Raw genomic sequence first — 19,620 nt, forward strand, 5'->3', positions numbered from 1 at the left:
ACCAAGAGAGGTCCATGGTCCTGACTGGCTAGTTCTAACAGTAAGGGATTCTAACAGATTCCTATTGATGTGAGGAACAGTATTTTAGAGTGCTTTTGGTTCACCCATCCTCTCATGTTATGCCCACACTATACAACAGGACTGAATGATCACCTTCATACCATGTTGGAGTACTTCTCTCCTGTAAACAATAGTGTTTTCCAGGATGCAGACATGGTCACTCATTTCAAATCAGCAATGTTACTGCTACGTTAGAAAAGAAATGTGCTGAGAAGAGGGTCCTGAGTAAGTTACACTGTGTACATTTTAAATTCAAATTTAAATTCACTGTGCTATTGCTTGAGCCAACTATTTTTTGCCTTACAGTAACACATGCTCAGTAACTCAGTAACTCTTAGCAATGCTAAGAAAAAGTATCAGCAGACTGAAGAACATGCATGTGATAAAAGGAAAATGCACCGAAAGATTGAAACTAACTGTAAGACTTTGAGATAAAATGGGCAGTATTTCTTTGCAAATGCTTTACTAAGATTTAAGCAATAACATCTGAAGTTCAGAGGAAGGAAAAAAAACAACATTTACATGTCAGAACTGCTTGTGACGTTTGAGTAGCAGTCCAGTTTACCGAGAGACAGGCAGTTAATGATGAAGCAAGAGAACACAGGTCTGTAAAATAAGTCTGTCCCTTTGATGCTCCATTCTGCCCATTATGATCACAATTTCTGATTTATTTCCAGAAAAAGAAAACATCAAGACCTCATGCCTCAAAGTAAAACATTATTTATAAGGAAAAAAATAACTGTATTAAAACATTAGCAATATTTAAACTACATTTTCAAAACACAGTTAGACCATTACAATGACTATAAAACACAGTAGTAAAATAGAAAATCTAGTGGTATAAATAGTTTTGGTCTGTTGATGTGGTCTCTAACTTGTCTCTGTTTTTTTTTTTTTGCAAGTACAACAGCATTGAATATTTACATTTCCCAATAGGTTGACAATGCCCTCAATATATGATAAATCCAGGCCAATCTAAAAAAAAAAATAGATAGAAATCTGTCATCCAATGTTTTGCACATCGCTTTCATATATAACCTTTTAATCAGGTAAATCAAATTAAGCAAAGGGCATCGACAGCAAGACAGCAGTTACCTTTTAAGACAGTAAAAATTTGGCATTACTTCCAACAGTAACAATGTATCAAAGCATTTCATTTCAAAGTACAACAAGAATTACAAAAAGGCACAGTACACAACCAAATTATATCCAGCAGTTAAGTCAGCTCACTAAGAGACAGACTGCAGGGTAACTTTCAACTGAGGAAAAAAAAAATATATCTATATATATATATGTATATATGTATATATGTATATAACAATAATGTTCTCTCACACTGGAGCACAGTGCTTTCTAACCCACGAGAGTGAGGCATTCTCCAGTCGTGTGAGTTCTGCAGAGGTTACAGGTTACATGAGAGACTGCAGGCTTTCAGCAGCATTAGTGGAGCCTCCTGGAACAGTCCCATTGCTCTCTGGGGAATGAAGAGTCTTCTCATCCTCCTTGGTGCCAACCAAGCTCAGGATGGCTTTGTAAAGGAACTGGTACTGCTCCTGCAGTTAAAACAATGACAAAGTCAGTCAAGGCTATTGCCATTACAGTATTAATGACGCAACATGTATTCACGAATCAAAGTCAAAGCAAACATCTTGAGGCACTACATTTTGACTCAAGTTGTACATTTCTAAATGTTTTAAGAGTGTCCATTATTATTCTGATATATTAAAATATCAATTTAATCATTTCTCATCATTCAGTATTATTATTTGAATAGATTATTCTAAAATATTCTTCATGAAAATCTCTTGGTATTTGTGAACCGTCCTGTCAGTCTAGGATGAAGAACTCATGAAACATGACAATCATTTTGCCTCTCTGACTCAAAAACAAGGCTAGGCCTTCAAATTGATGACAGATTCTGTAATTGTTGATGAAAAAATATGTTTTATTAAAAGGGACACAGTGACAGCAGACAGAACACAGGAGTGACCAGACAACTCACAATGTCACTGAAGACTCCTGGTCTCATGAGGTTTGTCATTCTGGCTGTCTGATAGACATCCACGCGGTTCTCCTCCTCCAGCTGGTTAACCAGCGTGGTCAGGGCACAAAGGGTTCCTGCTGTACAGCCACCTCTCCTGTTCAAGTAGCAATGTTAAAAATCAGCATGAGACTTACTGAAGTACCCAGGCAGCACGGACAGCCTTTAACCTTTTTTGTTATTTAACTCAAGTGTTTTGTAAGAACAAAACATTTAAAATATATCACCTTTTTAAACTGACATAAAAAAAAATGAATACTAGAGGATTAATACTTAAGGTCATGCAGAAATAATGCAGTACACGGAGGCTTCAAGGAGCATGTTAGAGTGAGAGATTAGTATAGAGTTAGGATGAGACAGTACTTGTCATGGATGACGATGGGTCCCTCTCGATGGCTGGTGTCATCTCTGATGATGTTGATGAGCTCAAATGTGTTGCTGATGGGGCTGTCAGGGTTGGGCCAACATGGAGCAGAATACTGACGCACCTCAAGAACATAGTCATCCTGACAGGGGCACAACACAGATACAAGGAGACATTGAAAATAAAAAACAAACAAAACATTTTGAAGTAGACATGTATGTAGAGGAAGGTCTACAAAGAAGAACGGGAGGTTTTCTTTGGTTTTTTTCTTTTTTACTTTTGTAACACAATAAACGTCTTTGCTTCTTACTCTGCTCCTCAAAATAACCAGAACTGTTTTGCCTCTATTTTAGTTTAGGTTCTACCACCACAGGAATGGTTCAACCCAATAATAACTTTATCGGTGTAGGCTGTAACATGTTAGTGTGCTCACTTTCAAGGCCTCCAGGATGAAGTCATGCACCACCAAACACTCCTCATTGGACAGGTACACCTTATCTTCACCTGTAAAGGTCACTGTGAATGTTTCACAGCTGATTGGCTGTTCTTTGCTTGGCCAGTAGATACATTCTGCTTCTTCAGTCTAAAAGGACAGGAAAAAAAACAGCAATGCAGATCTTATGCAACAAGTTGTCTTACTGACATTCAGGATGAAGACTGTTTGCAGCACTACCTCACCTGTGTGTCAGGCAGAGAGATGATGATTTGAGCATTATGGTCCCAGATCATTCTCCAGAAGTCCTGTATGGTGTTGGAGAGAGGATTCTGTGTGATGATGAACTCAGTGCTCCTATGGTAACCCTGGGACAGAGAAGAGCCAGACTCAGATATCTCATCAAGCAAAAGCAAAACCGTGAACTTACAACAGGCACTTACCATAATGTAAGAGGCACTGATGTAGTCTGAGGAGTCTCCGGTAACTGTAGACAGACTTACTCTGGACCTTTCCACTGCAAAAAGAAGCCAAGATGTCTATAAATTCGCAAGGGACTGTGCAAGTCTAGTCTAATACACAACAACATTTGTAGATTATGCTGAATATGTTGGATTTGCCCTCCAAAACAAGTTTTTCACAAAACAGCAGTTGAAGTATTTGACATTCAGAATTTTTTTGGTAGTTTGATATTAATTGTGCTTTGCTCTTATCTGTGATACTCACCAGGCAGGAGGGAGGAACTCCTGTTCTTTTCAGCGTTGGCCTCTTTCAGCGCTACTGAGCAGTCACTCTGCTTGGCACAGCTCTGGCTTATCAGCTGTTATGACAGCGTCATTAGTTATCAGGTGACCTCAACTATTACTAGTCTCTCACAGGCACACATAAGTGCAGGAGTCTTACCTTAAACTGCCCCTCTAGTTGGGTGCTACCAGAGATGCCTGGGGTGAGGAGGTCAGAGACATATGCATGAATCTGATTGGATGGCACTTCTGTCTCACTGCTCAAGATAGCCTCCACCAAGGCATCATGAATGAAGACATACTGCTCCTAGATCCCAGAGGAAGTTAACTATTAATAAAAGGCACAACTTTTACGCACAAATACTCAAATACAGAATTGTGTATATCTTCCAATGTTTACAATATAACAAATGTGTGAAATGCTAAAGCCAGTCACACACTATTGAAGCTACCGGAGATTGAATTTGCATCATATTATACTTTGTATTTGTACACAAAGTCAGAAGCTTTTACCTCTGTCTGCACCAAAAAGTTCCTCTGTGTGCGTATGTGTTTGAGAAAGCCCATTATGTTCACAGTGCCTTCCTCCTTGACTTGCTGTAACATACTGTCCAATACTATGTAGGTGCCCGTTCTTCCCACTCCAGCACTGCACAGAACACACACAAAAGACACAGTTTTATCATGTTTTGCTAAATGCTACACAAACTGATATAAATCTGATCAATTTTACAAATGTACTACATTCACTGGAGTATATCGCACACGAATGAGTAAAAATTATGGATTCTATTGTCTGCACATGTTTTCCTGTAAATCTGCAAATTCAGCTCACCTGCAGTGCACCACCACTGGCCCCATGTCTGGAGACCTGGCCTGAGAGGATTTGCGTACAAAGGAGAGCACAGGGAGGGTATACTCTGGAACACCCATGTCAGGCCACTGGGTGTAATGGTACTGAACCACAGTTCGCTCCTGACTGCGCCCCTTCAGAGAACCCTGGAGTGAGAAAAGACAAACATGGGACCTCACTACAAAAAAACTGGCAGAAAGAAATTTAACCATCTGAGAAGAGTTAGAGAGGAGGGCATATGACTGAAGGGTTGAACTATGATCAGTCTGGCTGATAATGGAACCTGATATTTTTGTGATTGTCAGACCTGTCATTTTGACTGATATGCTTGCCAACAAAAAAAGTGCCTTTTTATGTGATGCATGTGCTCCTCTAACACAGCAACCACCACCTGAAAGGTACTACTTTGTAGTCGGGCTAAATGTCCCGCCTGTATTATCAAGGTGGTTGAAAAGTGGGTTATGATGAAAATGTAGCCGATCATCACATTTTGATGTGAATACATGTGCTTCGAGAAGCATTTTCACTCCTCACCGAGAGGAAACGTAACAGGAACATGCTAAAGTTGAACAACTTACTCAGTAATTTAATTTCACTCATAGTCTCTTACACTCAACAATTTCAGCCAAGAAATTTCTTGTCATTTTAAATCGGCTTAAATCCTTTGATTTGTGATTAAGATAACTGACGCAAATAGTCCTGACTCGTTAATGTAACAAACCTTCTTGATGCTGGTGTTCCTCAGAGTGAAGGTCCTCAGGGTGAAATAGGCCAGAGTCTTGGTGCTCTTCAGAGTGACCAGGAAATTCCCATATTCCTCCTGGTTCTCCAGGGGCCAGTACTGGTCACATTTCCTCTGCCATGTAAAAAATCAGTAATTCATGGATCCTCTTCATAAATCATGTTGCATAAAAACTATGATAGGCAATTATTATCTGAGAGAGAGAGAGAGAGAGAGAGAGAGAGAGAGATTCACAAGCAAGAGAGACAGAAAAACTAGGGTCCTCACTCGTCCTTTCTCCACCAAATTGGTGATCATAACGATCACGCCTACATTCTGTTCCCACACCATCCTCCAGAAATCCTCCAGACTGCTCTTCAGAGGTCCCTGAGCAGCTATGTAGGCTTTTGACCTCTTATAACCCTAACGAGAGACACAGTCACAGTATGTATAAATAGACGATACACAAGCAATTCAAAAGAATATAGACAGAAGTTCAAATAAATTAAGGAAGCAACAAACATCTCTTAATTCCAGGAAGACGCTACAAAATATTAAAAAATATACTAATATCAGACAGCCTTTAATGACCATCTCTACTGACATGCTTTTAGTATTCCTGTTCTTGCCTATTTCAGTATTGTGTGTGATCACACTACAAGACTTCGATGGAGCATCAGACACTATGTTAAGGATTGCAGCACAATGGCAAAAAGCCTAGGTGTGAGCAACTGGCAGTCATGCTTATATGTTGAGTGACAGGTTCCACATAGAAAAGATTATGGATCCAAATGTGCAGACTAACGTAATGAAGTCTGTCCTTGCAAAGGTACCAAAGAACTGTTTGATGACTTTTCTGCCCACGACGATGCATATGCTTCTCTTCACCTTTTTACTTGACATGTTTGAAATTAGTGGGAGTAACCAGACAGTACGTATATATATATATATTTCTAAAATATGTAAATGACAATTGTGCTAGTTAGTTATTTAGTTCAAGTTAAGATTCTGTTTTGATGTGAATTAAAGAAATGATTATGTTTCCTTTTTGTGTTAATTAATCAACTGTGTTAGAAACAACTTCATTAAATTACAATGTACTATCTCAAGGGCAAATTATTCACGGCAGCACTGCAGTGTAGTTTTGATGTTACGATGGTGGATAGTTCTACTTCAAGTAATACAATGAAAGTGAATTTTAGAGCATGAATACACAACATGGGCACTCACATCCACATAGTTTGCATTTATGTAATCTGCAGACTTCCCATCTCTGTCCAGACTGTGTGAGAGTTTCACTCGACTGTGATCATCTGTAACAAAACAGCAGTTACACATCTCTTTCCACAATAGTCCAAAAAAGTGTGTGTTTGTGTGTGTGTGTGTGTGTATGTATGTTTGTATGCGTGTGAGTATGTGTAAGCTTGTAAGTGAGTGTCTCTTACAGGCCAGAATGTTGATGTATCTGTTTTTGCTCTTGTTGTCTGGGTGGTTGGAGCTTTCAGTGGTGATACCCATATCTGCTGTGAATCCCTGGATCTCCTGGAATACAGATTGAAACACACCATCACTCTCAGCACTGCACAGCCACACCAACCATTCTATCTATGTCACCTTAATCCCACAGAGTTATCATGCACAGACCATACAGCCATATCCACAACAATAACAACAACACAAACAAGGAAACAAGACAGGAAACAACTAACGCTAAGACAATTTAAACTAAGACTAAAACAAGGAGGGAGACATGTCTTACCTCATAAGACTCTTTCAAGATCTAATGAGGGGAGTGAGAATGCAGAGAGCACAGCAATGAAACTCCAGCACAGACAGAGAGAGATGCAGAGTGCACATACACAGTCAGCTTCTTCCAAACGTGTGAGAGAGTGAGACTAGGGTCTGGTCAAAGTTTCTCATCATGCTACACACAGGTTTGGAAAGAGCAGTTCTATGTGTGTATAAATATGTGTGTATGTGTGTGTGTGTGTGTGTGTGTGTGTGTGTGCATGTGCATGTGCATGTGCATGTGCGTGCGTGTGTGTGTGTGTGTGTGTGTATTTGGGATTGGCCATGCAGTCCAGCAATTAAAGTGCAAAAACAGAGTCTGTTCTCATGTCACATCGAGCATGCCTGTCAATCTCTCTACACATGCTCCACCAATAGCAAAACAACAGTCACACTTAGATCAGGACCGGTTATTTCACCACACAGACTACAATACACATATATCTCCCTTCATCAAAAGCAGCTTGGCTTCTTTCAACAACTATGATATGTCCTGTATGCTAAGAGAACTTAACAAAGCCAACTGTCCATTAATATTTGAGTAGGTAAAAGATAATCTATGTTTCAATCAGGGATTTCAGTTTTCCATGCAAATGACTAAAAACAAGAGAACATTTGTGACTCATTAACTTAAATCACACATAAATATGTTATATTTGTGATGTAGGCTGTCCTAGCACTGAAAGTGACCTACAATATGCTAATATACTGGTTCTCTGAATTTGCATTTAGTTGCTGTATGAGAAGTGCTTTGTCTTCAGCTTTGTGTTGGTGAATAAGAAATACCTCAAACTCCTTAGAAAACGTGTTGTTGGCGTGTAGGTCTGCCACATGTTTCACAAACTCCTTCACTGGAAGGGCCTCATGATCATCTGAAAGAAAATCACATTGCCACTTTATGCTTGTGTGTGTGTGTGTGTGTGTGTGTGTGTGTGTGTGTGTGTTAAATTGTACATTACCTGTGTTTAAGAGCAGAGGTGTTGATGGAGTAGAGATGATTTTAGGAGATATGTTGTCTTCTACATAGAAATGTGCTGACTGAAAACATCTTCTGCAAAGTACACACACACACACACACACACACACACAACCAAGCACACACACGCACACACACAATATATGAACATAATATATACTAAATGTTCGGGATATTCACTGGCGTTTCAAATTCAGCCTGTTTGTTCATGTATGTGTGTGCGTGTGCGTGCGTGCGTGTGTGTGTGTGTGTAGTGTAGTGTAACAATACCTCCAATAGATGAGGATGCCCACAAGTACCAGTAAACACAGGATAGTGAGAGTGGAAACCACAGCCAGGGGCACCACAGTCCTCATCTCTTTCTCCACTCCTCCCACCATGCCCACACGAGACTCAGGACTGCTGTTACTCGCCTCTGTGTACGACACATACTACTGAGTATAGGTCCCCTACTGGGGAAGCCTGATGGTTGTTCATGTGTCTGCATAGTCAGTGCTATAGTGTGCTTACTGGACTAATTTGGATTCACACATGTCACATTGAACATCAACTGATAAGAGAGGACAAGATAAAAGACATATACATTTTGCCATTGCTGTGTTACAGCAGAAATGTGACTCCAAGGACTAAGATTAAAAAACATAACCCTACTTTATGTAGCCAGTTAACATGTCTGCTGCCACCTGGTGGATAACATCAGATCAAGACCATTTAGTATGATGTGTCATCTTAACATAATACTAATCCACATACCTGCCCTAAACAGACACAGAAAACAAGAGAATGTGATAGTCAGTAAGCAGTAGCTCCGCAAAATACATTTTCCCTGCATATGTTTTACCCACCCACAGACTTTCTATTAGTCAGGTCTGGAACACGCAGTTCTACAGATATACTGGGGTTGAAAGGGGTTTTTGAGACACTTTCTCCAGAGCCTCCGTCTCTCTCAGACATATCAGTCTTCCTGGATGAGAAGTCTAGGCTCTTTGTGGTAAAGCCATCCGCCTCTGGCTCACTCTCAAAGTAAAACGTGGAGGAGAGCCCCTCACTGTCAGCGTTCCTTTCATCCTCTGCCTTTTCTTTCAGTCCAGCTTCTATAAGTGAGACCACTGCCATGTCTGTGTGAGTGGATTCTGTGACCAACCCAGTTTGTTCCTTCTCAAATTCCCGCTCTAATTCCTCCAGAAACATAGGAGAACCTGACCCACTGGACTCTCCCTGGCCATCCAGTGTGAATGAGGGAGTGGACCCCTCCTCTGGGGTCAGGGCTGAATGCAGGGAGGAGGAATCTGGAGATGCCGAGGGGACATTTTGAGTACTGAGCATGGCAACTGTAACAAAGAGGTCTTTCAGTTACATGAAGTCTATCCACTGAAGCAGTCGATGGAAGGGGAAAGGCTTTGAGAACTAAGCAGGCAAGACAGTGAGACTGAAAAAATCAGCCTTTAGGAGCAGAGATAGCTGTAGGTCAATCAGTGACAACCAGGGGGCACCCTCACCCTCAAGTTAGATGATGATAAGATGCAAAATGCTTAGATGAATCTATCCGTATCCCAGAGCAACAAGCAGAGAAAGAGCGGGAGCAACACCACCACCATGTCTTGAAGTCGCAGTAGGAGGCAGGCACACTGGAATAAGCCACTGCAGTTCCCAGAAAGTGAAACAAATACAACAAAATCTCCTGTACGGATTTCTTTATGTTGGAGAGAGGCACAGAAAGGGAACATCTCTCTCTGAATAACCGAGGAACCTCAACACAAGAGCCAAATACGCAACGTGTATGTAGTCCTCAGCTAACCACTACAACTATTCCCATCACCACCATCTATCTACACAAGATTCAGACGTGAAAACACTACATATTATCAACATCATCACCATCATAATCACAGCAGACATTATCTTCATCAATATAATGCATGACAATAGCATTTCCCTCCCCATGAAACAGCTAACACATAACGGGCCAACAGCATCACTATTTAACATCATGAACCAACAACATCAGTACTAAACATTGAGCATGCAAGCTTTAGAGTAATCAGCACAGGGGAAGATTATTCTTTTTAGGGTCTTACCATTTAACAGAGGCTGCGTGGTGTGAAGTCGGATTTTGCTGGAGGTAGATGTTGTGGAAGTAGTGGTTATGGTAGTTGAGGTGGTGCTAGATTTGGTGGTTGTACCTGGTGCCCATTGCATAGGAGGGGCAGAGGTTAAATAACCTAAGGATTTGGAGAGAGGGGTTGTTTCTGCCCTCTTGGAATCACGGTTGTCATTATCCGCTGTGGTCAGCTCCTGGTCACCTGAGGACACCTGATCAGGTTCATCTGGCAAGGTGATAAGATTCTGAAGTTCCTCATTCATGGATACAGTGGTTGTTACACTACTAAGGTTGAGGAAGTCTTCGTAATAGATGTCTGTGACAACCATGTCATTGCGAGGGGTAATTTCCCCCTCCTTTGGCACAAGTCTGCTGATAGACTGTTTTGTGTATGTTTCAGCTTTGTTTTGATCAGGTGACCATGACAACGCAGATTCCTCAGTAATCCTTCGCCGGATCGGTAGTGTTGTGGTTCTGATACCGGGGAAGAGGAAGCCAGGTTGATCAGTCACCATGGTGACAGATATGGAGCTCTTGGAGGAGGAGGAATGTCGGGTGAAGGTACGGCCAGAGGGAGTGTTTAGTTTTTCAACTCTTCTAGTCTTGGGTGAAGTTACCTTAAAGATATCAAATCTGTGTTATCAAGTTGTGTTATGCAGTTGCAGTCTCGAGTTGAATACTCCTAAAATATTTCACTATGAGGTAAATATAGCATTACCTCTTCATAGTCCACAGATTGTGCTAAATCTGGAGATGGATCAGGATCATTTTCTATGGAGAGATTAGATTTGTGTGTCAATATGACACAAAGAAATTAATGTGAATTTTGTCAATAGCTCAAGACCACGGTAAATGTCCATAGTAATTTGTAGTGAACCATCTGATGCAGTTTGCAAGTTCACTGGCTCAGTTCACTGATGCAGTTTGATGCAAGTTCACTCGCTTGGCAAGAGAGTCTTTTCAAGTCTATAATCAATACCTGATTGAAAGTTAACTCCAATACCAGTATAAATACATGCCCCTCAAGACAGACTGTGGAGAGCCCTGCACTGTCTCACATATGTCTATACTTCCAGATCTTTGACTGCAGCGCTCTTACAGGCAGCATGACTGGATGAAGTGGTCTTACCAGGGTCTTCCAGAGGCATGTCCACAATGACCTGGTCACTCATCCGCCCAATAAGTCCATTGGTGCACAGCGCCACCACCTGGACCACATAGCTGCTGTTAGCCAGCAGGTTCTGGATTATAGCCCCCTGAGAAACACATGCAGCAGTTAACAACATGTCATTATCGTCATTATCATTATCAAATAACACTGCCACAAATATGAGGACTGAACCATGATGAGTTAAATTACATTTTTTCACATGATGAAAAGCTTGTTCAGAAAAAAAAAAAAATAACACTGGTTCAGTAACGTATGATGCACCGGTGATCTGCTGTTGTAACTAGTGCTTTATTAAATGTGACTTGTAAAGAAATACACTGTGTGTTCCTGTATTATTACTAAATGACATGCACCAACAAAGAATGTAAATGTGAATAAACAGTTTGTCATATAACCATACTGTACGTCGATTACTTTGTTAATCTTCGCTGATACAAAGACAGACTAAAAGGGCCTACCACATCCTGATCTCCATCTGTGAGATACTGTCGTTTGGGTGAGTCCTTGCCCTGCAGTCTCTGATAGGTGACGGAGTACCTCTCAATGCTGGTGTCATAGACTGCCCGCGGCCTTTCCCATGTCACCACTATACTGGTGTAATTCTGTGGGTCTGCCTGGACATTCTCTGGCTCTGAACTGCACACTACAAACAACACACACAAAGCACAGTGTCTGATAATTATAGTTACATTATACACATACACTTACATTGAGACATGGTTGCTCAGAATTCAGAAACCCATATAGTCAAAAGTCAGGAGGTCTGAATGGAGTGTGATACACAGGATCTATCACAAGCTGGGTGAAAATGCTTGTTATATTGGTAGCCACAGGAACTAGAAGAGAATAAAAGAGATCTTAACTAAGCATCCGTGAAAACAGCCTATTAACATGCCAAAGGACAAAAATACATTCAGCATTCAACACAAAAGGGCACATGTTGACTTACTGATTGGCTTAACATAACCATGCTGCTGTTTTTAGTTTAATTACCCATGTAAAGCAAATAACATTCTCTAGAAATGCCTGTAATCAACATCTTCTCTAGTATCTGCTCCTTCTATCAAAATTTTCCTTGTCGTTCACTCACACCAAGTTTCTGTGTGAAAAAGAGAACAAAAGGAACATGGCCACACTGAGGGGGGAAACACCAAAGTGAGGTTACCTAGCAACACACACTCACTGTTGAGCCTTTAAAAAGCAAAGCGGATGTGTGTCCATGTCAGGAAAAAAAGGGGACAGATGTAAACACTGAACTGAACTTGAGAGAAGTCTGTTCTTTACCTGTGTGTGTGTGTGTGTGTGTATGTGTGTGTGTGTGTGAAAGAGAAGGTTTTCAGTGACTGCTTGGATATTGTAAGGCAGGTGTGTGTATATTACATGTGTGTGTGTGGCTGGGTGGTTGTGTATATGTTGGGGACCTACTGGGAGCAAGCACTTCCTCTGTGCCAGTGTAGGAGGAATAGACTTGGCCTGTGAACTGGTCCTGCTGCTCTCTGAAGTTATTCTGCAGATAGTCCATCAGCATGACATAGCCAGCCTGCTGCATGGTCATCACCTCACAGAACATCTCCAGCTACAGTAAAAGCACACACACACACACACACACACACACACAAACACACACACACACACACACACACACACACACACACACACACACACACACAACAACAACAACATTCATTACGACAACATTCACTTGAATGTTGCTGATTAAAGTACCAGTACTATTACAAAGCACTGCATTTAATCCTTGTATAACTAATCTGTGTTTCAGATAATAGTCATGGACTGGTAAACTTGCAATACTTTATCAGTCATTTAGAGCCATACTTTTTATTGGTAAACCTGCAGTGATTTTACTTCACAGTAAAAAAAAAAACACAGCCTCTTTGTTTTATTATGACAGATAAAAAACAGAGACCTACAGAAAATTCAGAGATATGTAAAGTAATTCCACTGGAATCTTCCACTCATCTATGAAGTGTGGCTAAAAACTGAAAAAGCCCCCCCCCCTCTCTGTGGTATGGGACTTGTTTGTGTTGCATGTGCCTCCCTGCTGTGCTGAAATATTGATGCTGCCCCTGCGTTTGGCTGGGGAGGGTCTGAAGACTTGTCATAAGTGCACTCAGAGCTCTATTCTGGGAGATGGGAAAGAGGGACTTGTATTGGGTGCTGTGTCACACTCCTCTGCCCAAGTTTCTGTCAGAGAGAGGCCCAGGCAGGGAACAGTGAGAGGAGGCTTGCTCAGGCTGAGTGTTTGCGTGTGTGTGTGTGTGTGTGTGTGTGTGTGTGTGTGTAATTATGGGCTTAACTGTCAAACAACAGACACTATCTCACCTGTGAGTCTGAGATGGACACAGTGTTTTTAAACACAATCCACTCCACAATCTCAGTACACGGAGGCGTGGTCAGAGAGCCGTTGTAGATGTAGTACTTGTCTGAAAAATCTGGCAAGAGGCCCCGCAAGGAGAACGACTCGACAGTGCTGCTTTTGCCTTTAAGTGAAGGAAAAGAGTTTCAACTCAAAAACTCCATCAAAAACATTGTAATATATAAATACAAACAAGTTGAGTAAATTACCCACCAAAACGGCTCACTCTGTTGATAGCACCCAAAATTGCAGCATAGTTCTCATTGTCCTCAAAACTGACCTATGGAAGAAAAGAACACGAGTTTAAAGTCATTATTTTATGATTATCACAATTATACTTGTTCTACTGCATTATCTCTGTATGCAAGCATCAGTTACCCTGGTAAAATGGTAACTAGCACACCTGATTAATACTGTCAGAAGTGCACATTGATTATTCCTGAGAATGTAAAAAGCTTGGTCCAGCTGTAGGGGTTTGTGTGTGTGTGTGTGTGTGTGTGTGTGTGTTTCAGGTAAAGCTATCTTACTGGGGCTTGCAGCCTGACTGCACACTCACAGTGTGGGGAACAGAGACAGTGGAGGGCACAAAATGCTGTTCCCCACTAAGTCAACAAAGTTTCTCTAAAGTATATTGTTATTATTGGTAAACCTAAAAGTGTCAAAATATTTCTTTGTTTATGGTTGGGGTTAGGGTTAGGGATGGGTTAGGGATAGGTTAGTATTCTTGTATGTAGTATGAATACAAACTTGTGTGTGTGTCTGTGTACAAGCAAATTTTCACCTCAAAAAGAACAGCCAGCGCTGCAATCCTCCCTCCAGCACCAACAGCATCATCTATGGACTTAAACCCCTCATCATTATAGCAGTAGATCTGCATCTGTGTGCAAGAGCAAAGAACATCATCTGAGGACACAACTGTACTCAGGAATGAACTCCTGCCTTTGGTAGTTTATTTAATTAAAATGTTAATAAATAAAACCCTAATAGTGGTCGGTTTGATGGTCAAATGCACTGCACCTTGTTTCACAGAATAGTATTTTACTATAAACCACTTACAGCAAGCTGGGTACGAATAGTTGAGGTGCTTATATCCACACTCCATTTACTAATTCAGAACAATAGGGAAAGATACCACAGACACCTCTTCTTTTTTCCCTTTTTTTATTTGCCCATTTAATTCATTCATTCATGCATTAGTAACTACTTAATAACTACTCAGTTGTATTCTTATTATATTGTATTGTGTCTTTAGTACCTCCAGAGGGAACTTGTTGCCATTCAGGCTGTGCTCAGAGCCGTCTGAGGATGCGTTGCAGCGACCCCAATGAAAAATGATCTTGGCCACCTTAAACCTGGAGCTCAGCCCTCCTCCACTCACATAGTACTCCCCGCTCAAGCTTATAACCACTGAGATGACAACACACACACACACACAAACACACACACCAGACAATGACGCTGGTGTTAATCACTCATACATCTGGTACACAGCGAGCTGGAGAATATGCACCTTCCAGGTTGATTGATCTCCTTACACACTGAGGATTTTGGTAAAGGTGTAATAGAACTCTGGTTTCACACATGCACTCATACAAACAGAAAACATGTTCCAGTGAGGACAAGGAGCCTCCATTCGCACTAATACATAAAGGCTGATGACAGACAGATCAGAGATATCATTCTATGGCTGAGTCTTTTTCTATCAGCATGTAAAAAAGCTTTTATAATCCCAAATATCACATACATTTTCATAAGAACAGCAGGATTTACATTAGAAGGATACCATCTTAGATTGATTTAATTTTGTCTTGGTTAGAGTTAGATCTAACACTCTTTGGCACAGAAATACAAAATTCATCTAACCAGTTCCTCTTCAATTCTCTGTGAATTGCCAATCATAGAGTATGGTAATAGCATTATTCAGATATTAACACAACCACAACCCTGACATAACATCATTCACTCGTCTCTCTCCAGGCTTCAAACACTGAGACTCATATATATTAACATACGCTGATTAATATGCATTTGGAATACGCCAGCCATTAAGTATGATATACTCGGGGCTGTATATATTTTAATTAGAGCAGTCAACATGAATTGTGAAAAACAGTCCTGTTCCAGCAGTTGTTAGTGTTACATCTGTTTATACCCTCAAATTTGGAATCGCAGGTTTGAATAAAAGGAGAGCTCACGCAGACTCTGCAGAATGTTCTGATGGTATTGGTATTATTTTGACATACTCAGGCCTTCAGTAGCGAACAAAAGGAGACAGGAAAAGGAGTATATTGTATAGTATACCACTGATCATTTGGTTCCCTTAAATGAATTAGGATCTGTTCATACCTGCTCATCTTTTAAATACAGGCACTGCAATGATCAGCAATGAAAATAAACTAACATGACCTTCACAAACATGGGGATTCAAATCTCCACTCATACTAACACATAAAGAAGATCACTCTAAATGTTCACATACCCATGGACATTATAAGGATCATAATGACGGAAGGTGGGATATCTGACCTGTTTTCCCATCGTTCTTGATGGTGGTGGACTCTGGGGTGAGCTGGTCCCAGCCCTCCAGCAGCAGATTCTGAAAGTGGACGTCGACCTGAGTGAAGTCCTCATCTATGTCAATGGGCGACTGCCTGGCATTGTTGCAGGCAGGATACTTTTTGGCCCAGTGCTGCTGGTTTAAAGTCCCTGAAGAGAAAGATAAGCAGAGCAATACTGCTGAGAATCCATACAACACAACAGATCCAGTGACCTCTCCAATTACACAGAGGGAAAGCTCTTGTTCTTAAATGTCACAATTTTGTTTATGTTCTGTAAAAAACAAAAGAGGGAAAGGGGACAGAGGAGGAATACTGGTCAGACAAGATCATAATCTGTTTGGAGTACATATTAAGAAATGATTGTAGAATCATCTCACTACGACACAGAATGCAGACATCTCCTTTGTACTCTTAGGTGTTCAGACATACTCTGTGAGATGTAAAAATGTAAACTTTGAACAAAGTGACAGTACAGAGAATGAGTCAACCTGACATCACATTGGTTCAGCATAGCATGATGTCATGGGTTGGGTGGAAAAGCATCATTCACGGTTTAACAAATACATCAGTATCCACTAGCTTCACACACGCATACATATGCAACATAAGCACACAAATTCACAAACATACATATACACACAAACACATACACATGCACACACTGCTGACTATAAGTATGCCTTGAGGCCTCTTCCCTAAAAAGACAAGACACAGAATGTCATTTCACATCATCTTTTGATCAGAGCCAGAAAAATTAGTATGTCAAAGACCAGAACGACTTCACTGGCATCTCCACCATTGTGTCATAACTCTCCTCATCTACACACCACACTAAAAATACATCTGCTAGTAACTGATAGTTGCAAAGAAGACAAGTTCATATCTATAATAACAGTTGACTAAGGTCACAGCCAATCATTTTTAGGTCCAGCACTGCAACTGACTGAGCAAATCTAGGACTTAATGGGATATGTGTCTGATTGGTAACCACCTACAAGGCTAGTCCTGTGTGTCTCCAGAAGTGGAAAGAGCACGGCGTATGATATGAAATAAAATGCTGTGAGCTGAGGTGGTCACCATGCTGATGGTGCTTTAATAGATAGGCTGTCAGGAGGCTGTGGAGTCACAAGGGACTCACAGGGGAGTCACAGGGGAGTCACAGCTGCCCACAGTCATTACATCTAGAGGCAATGAGATATTGCTACTATGGACACATGTCATTGATGTCATGGTAATAAAACAAATGGAGAGGTTTGGAAGGAGAAAAAACATAATAAAATTAAATGTTTTTGTTTTTGGGGTTTTTTTTTAATGAGAGTGCTGATTTTTTTTTATTATTATTATTATTTCAATCAAAATGTGAACATTTTTTGAAGAACACTTCAGGTAAGTAAAACCACTGGTTACATTTTTACTTGGACAACACTGACATGGGTAGAACATGGTGTATTGTAGTCTTTGGAGGCATAGGGTGACATACGGTGCATGAGAATGAACTAAGCAAGATGACAGTCACAACCTGTCATTATGATTAGGCCTTCCCTCCAGTGACAGCCCGACAGGCATCACTCAACCTGATTACACAGTAAACTGGCGGCATCATCATCTTGGCCTCACCTCAAGCTCAAATCACAATAGAGTAGGGAACTAGAGCATAAAAGCTGTGTGCGAAAAAAACAAGGCTACAGTAAATAAAAGGAGCAGCTGTCAACAGCTGAAACAAAAGCTGCTCTTGTTGAGCGTCCATATCGCACCCTTGTTACTGTGTTTTCTCAAACCTCAGGAGATGGTGACTGCTCATCAAGACACAATCAAACAGTCTGCCATGGGATTCCCACACAATATTTTCTTTTTTCTTTTTTTTTGGCTGTCATCGCTATATAAATGAAAATAAGAAATCAAAAATTGGTGTTCCTCTTAGATAGATGAATACTAACTGATAAGCCATGGTTCTGGCAATGCTCTTCTTGCACTAGAAAAAGTATGCTATTCTATTGTAAGTATAGTGATCCACTACATTAAAACCATGTCAGAGACCAGAATGAGGTGCCTACAGAGACTAGAGTTACATATAGGGGAGAGGAGTGAGAGAGTTGATTGGCTGTAGTGTAGCCAAGGCTTATCAGAGCGTGACACTGACAGAGGGGCTATAGTATCAGCAGATGGAGAGAAAAACGACTGAGCCAGACAAGTTTTGGATAATAAGCTAGAGTCACTGGAGACTGGACTTGGTGCACACCACTACAGCATTAAACTTGCTGATACAACATATTTCCTGAAATGGTTTGATATGCACACGGACACAATACCGTGGGAAAAATGCCGCTGTTAACACGTGATATAAAGATAACTCTGACCCACTGAACATACTAGCAAAGTTTCACTGTGCAATTTTAAATCTATTAGCCAGTTTTCTCTAAATCGGAAGGCTTTTCATTAATAGCCCAAAACATGATTGAAAAGGAGCTTCAAAACACAGCCAACTCAAATGGGTACCGTGTTACTCCAGTGCGTGAGCAAATTAGCATTTAAGCTTGGGGACTTTTGTTTTTGGGAGGGACGTGCTCTTTCACTGCAACAACTTGTGTGGAAACAGAAGAACACATATCGTTCCCTTTCCCCTTTCTCTCTATTTCAATATGTCTGTGCCAAGCTTCACAATGAAGTTTGCTCTTTCATATGTTAATTCACTTACTCACGACCCAGTGCACCTCCTCTGACAGCCCTCTCTTCAGTCTCACTAAAGTAGTCAGAAAAACAGCCTTTTTCCACAAACAAACAGTTACACCCACCATCTCAGAACAGAAATTTAGCCCTTGTTCGATTCAGTGTCCACGACTGTATCTATGGGACAGTATTTCCTCAGCACAGGTTAAAGCAAAAAAAAAAAAACGGCACTACTGGCCTAAAGAGTGAATGAAACAAACTATAAACATGAAATGCATTTGAAGTGTTCATATTCAAGCATACATGCTTCTAAAAAGTTACAGTAAGTATACTTTTAACCAATATCCCCAATGACATTTTTGAATTGAAAATATGGTAAAATGGGGGAGGAAAAAATTTGAGGCATCTATTGTAAGGTTTGATTTATTGTTTATTGTTTTGTTCTGTATTGTATAGACTCAGAAAGGCAATGTGTGGTTCTATCCTGCCCTTTTTATGTGACCAGTTTCCCAGCATTCAGTTTACTATGACACTGTAGAGCAGGCACTGGACTGGGGAAATTAAGCTACTCTGCCTTACTCATACTGTCACAAATATATACAGTTTATATCATCTTTCCCCCTAAGCGATTAAATGCTTCTGCAAGCACCTGCTCTTAATAGGAAGGTATAAACAGTTTGTCCTTTCACGTTAAAAGTAGAAAACATACAGGGCAGTGATTAACAAACAGACAAACTATGAGAGCATCATTTCACAACACATTCCAT

The 19,620-nt window shown here is 40.7% G+C and overlaps 1 protein-coding gene across 1 annotated transcript in view; it reads right to left on the minus strand.

Annotated features, from left to right (window-relative positions):
* Positions 1-1,469: 1,469 nt before the first annotated feature.
* ptprz1b (protein tyrosine phosphatase receptor type Z1b) overlaps positions 1,470-19,620 on the minus strand; it is a 19,946-nt gene continuing 1,795 nt past the window's right edge. Inside the window, exons 3-32 of the mRNA XM_030771180.1 lie at positions 16,155-16,334; positions 14,884-15,035; positions 14,410-14,505; positions 13,842-13,908; positions 13,595-13,752; positions 12,677-12,827; positions 11,710-11,894; positions 11,210-11,336; positions 10,799-10,851; positions 10,058-10,697; positions 8,825-9,268; positions 8,733-8,737; positions 8,250-8,410; positions 7,963-8,054; positions 7,790-7,875; positions 6,975-6,995; positions 6,661-6,757; positions 6,446-6,528; positions 5,504-5,638; positions 5,216-5,350; positions 4,477-4,640; positions 4,155-4,290; positions 3,802-3,948; positions 3,625-3,718; positions 3,342-3,415; positions 3,144-3,266; positions 2,899-3,048; positions 2,465-2,607; positions 2,063-2,198; positions 1,470-1,613 (exon numbers count right to left, since the gene is read on the minus strand). Coding sequence (XP_030627040.1) covers positions 1,470-1,613; positions 2,063-2,198; positions 2,465-2,607; positions 2,899-3,048; positions 3,144-3,266; positions 3,342-3,415; positions 3,625-3,718; positions 3,802-3,948; positions 4,155-4,290; positions 4,477-4,640; positions 5,216-5,350; positions 5,504-5,638; positions 6,446-6,528; positions 6,661-6,757; positions 6,975-6,995; positions 7,790-7,875; positions 7,963-8,054; positions 8,250-8,410; positions 8,733-8,737; positions 8,825-9,268; positions 10,058-10,697; positions 10,799-10,851; positions 11,210-11,336; positions 11,710-11,894; positions 12,677-12,827; positions 13,595-13,752; positions 13,842-13,908; positions 14,410-14,505; positions 14,884-15,035; positions 16,155-16,334 — 4,379 coding nt within the window. The remainder of the gene's footprint in view (positions 1,614-2,062; positions 2,199-2,464; positions 2,608-2,898; positions 3,049-3,143; positions 3,267-3,341; positions 3,416-3,624; positions 3,719-3,801; positions 3,949-4,154; positions 4,291-4,476; positions 4,641-5,215; positions 5,351-5,503; positions 5,639-6,445; positions 6,529-6,660; positions 6,758-6,974; positions 6,996-7,789; positions 7,876-7,962; positions 8,055-8,249; positions 8,411-8,732; positions 8,738-8,824; positions 9,269-10,057; positions 10,698-10,798; positions 10,852-11,209; positions 11,337-11,709; positions 11,895-12,676; positions 12,828-13,594; positions 13,753-13,841; positions 13,909-14,409; positions 14,506-14,883; positions 15,036-16,154; positions 16,335-19,620) is intronic.

The sequence above is a fragment of the Chanos chanos genome, chromosome 1 (assembly GCF_902362185.1).
Source record: "Chanos chanos chromosome 1, fChaCha1.1, whole genome shotgun sequence".
Classification (NCBI taxonomy): domain Eukaryota; kingdom Metazoa; phylum Chordata; class Actinopteri; order Gonorynchiformes; family Chanidae; genus Chanos; species Chanos chanos.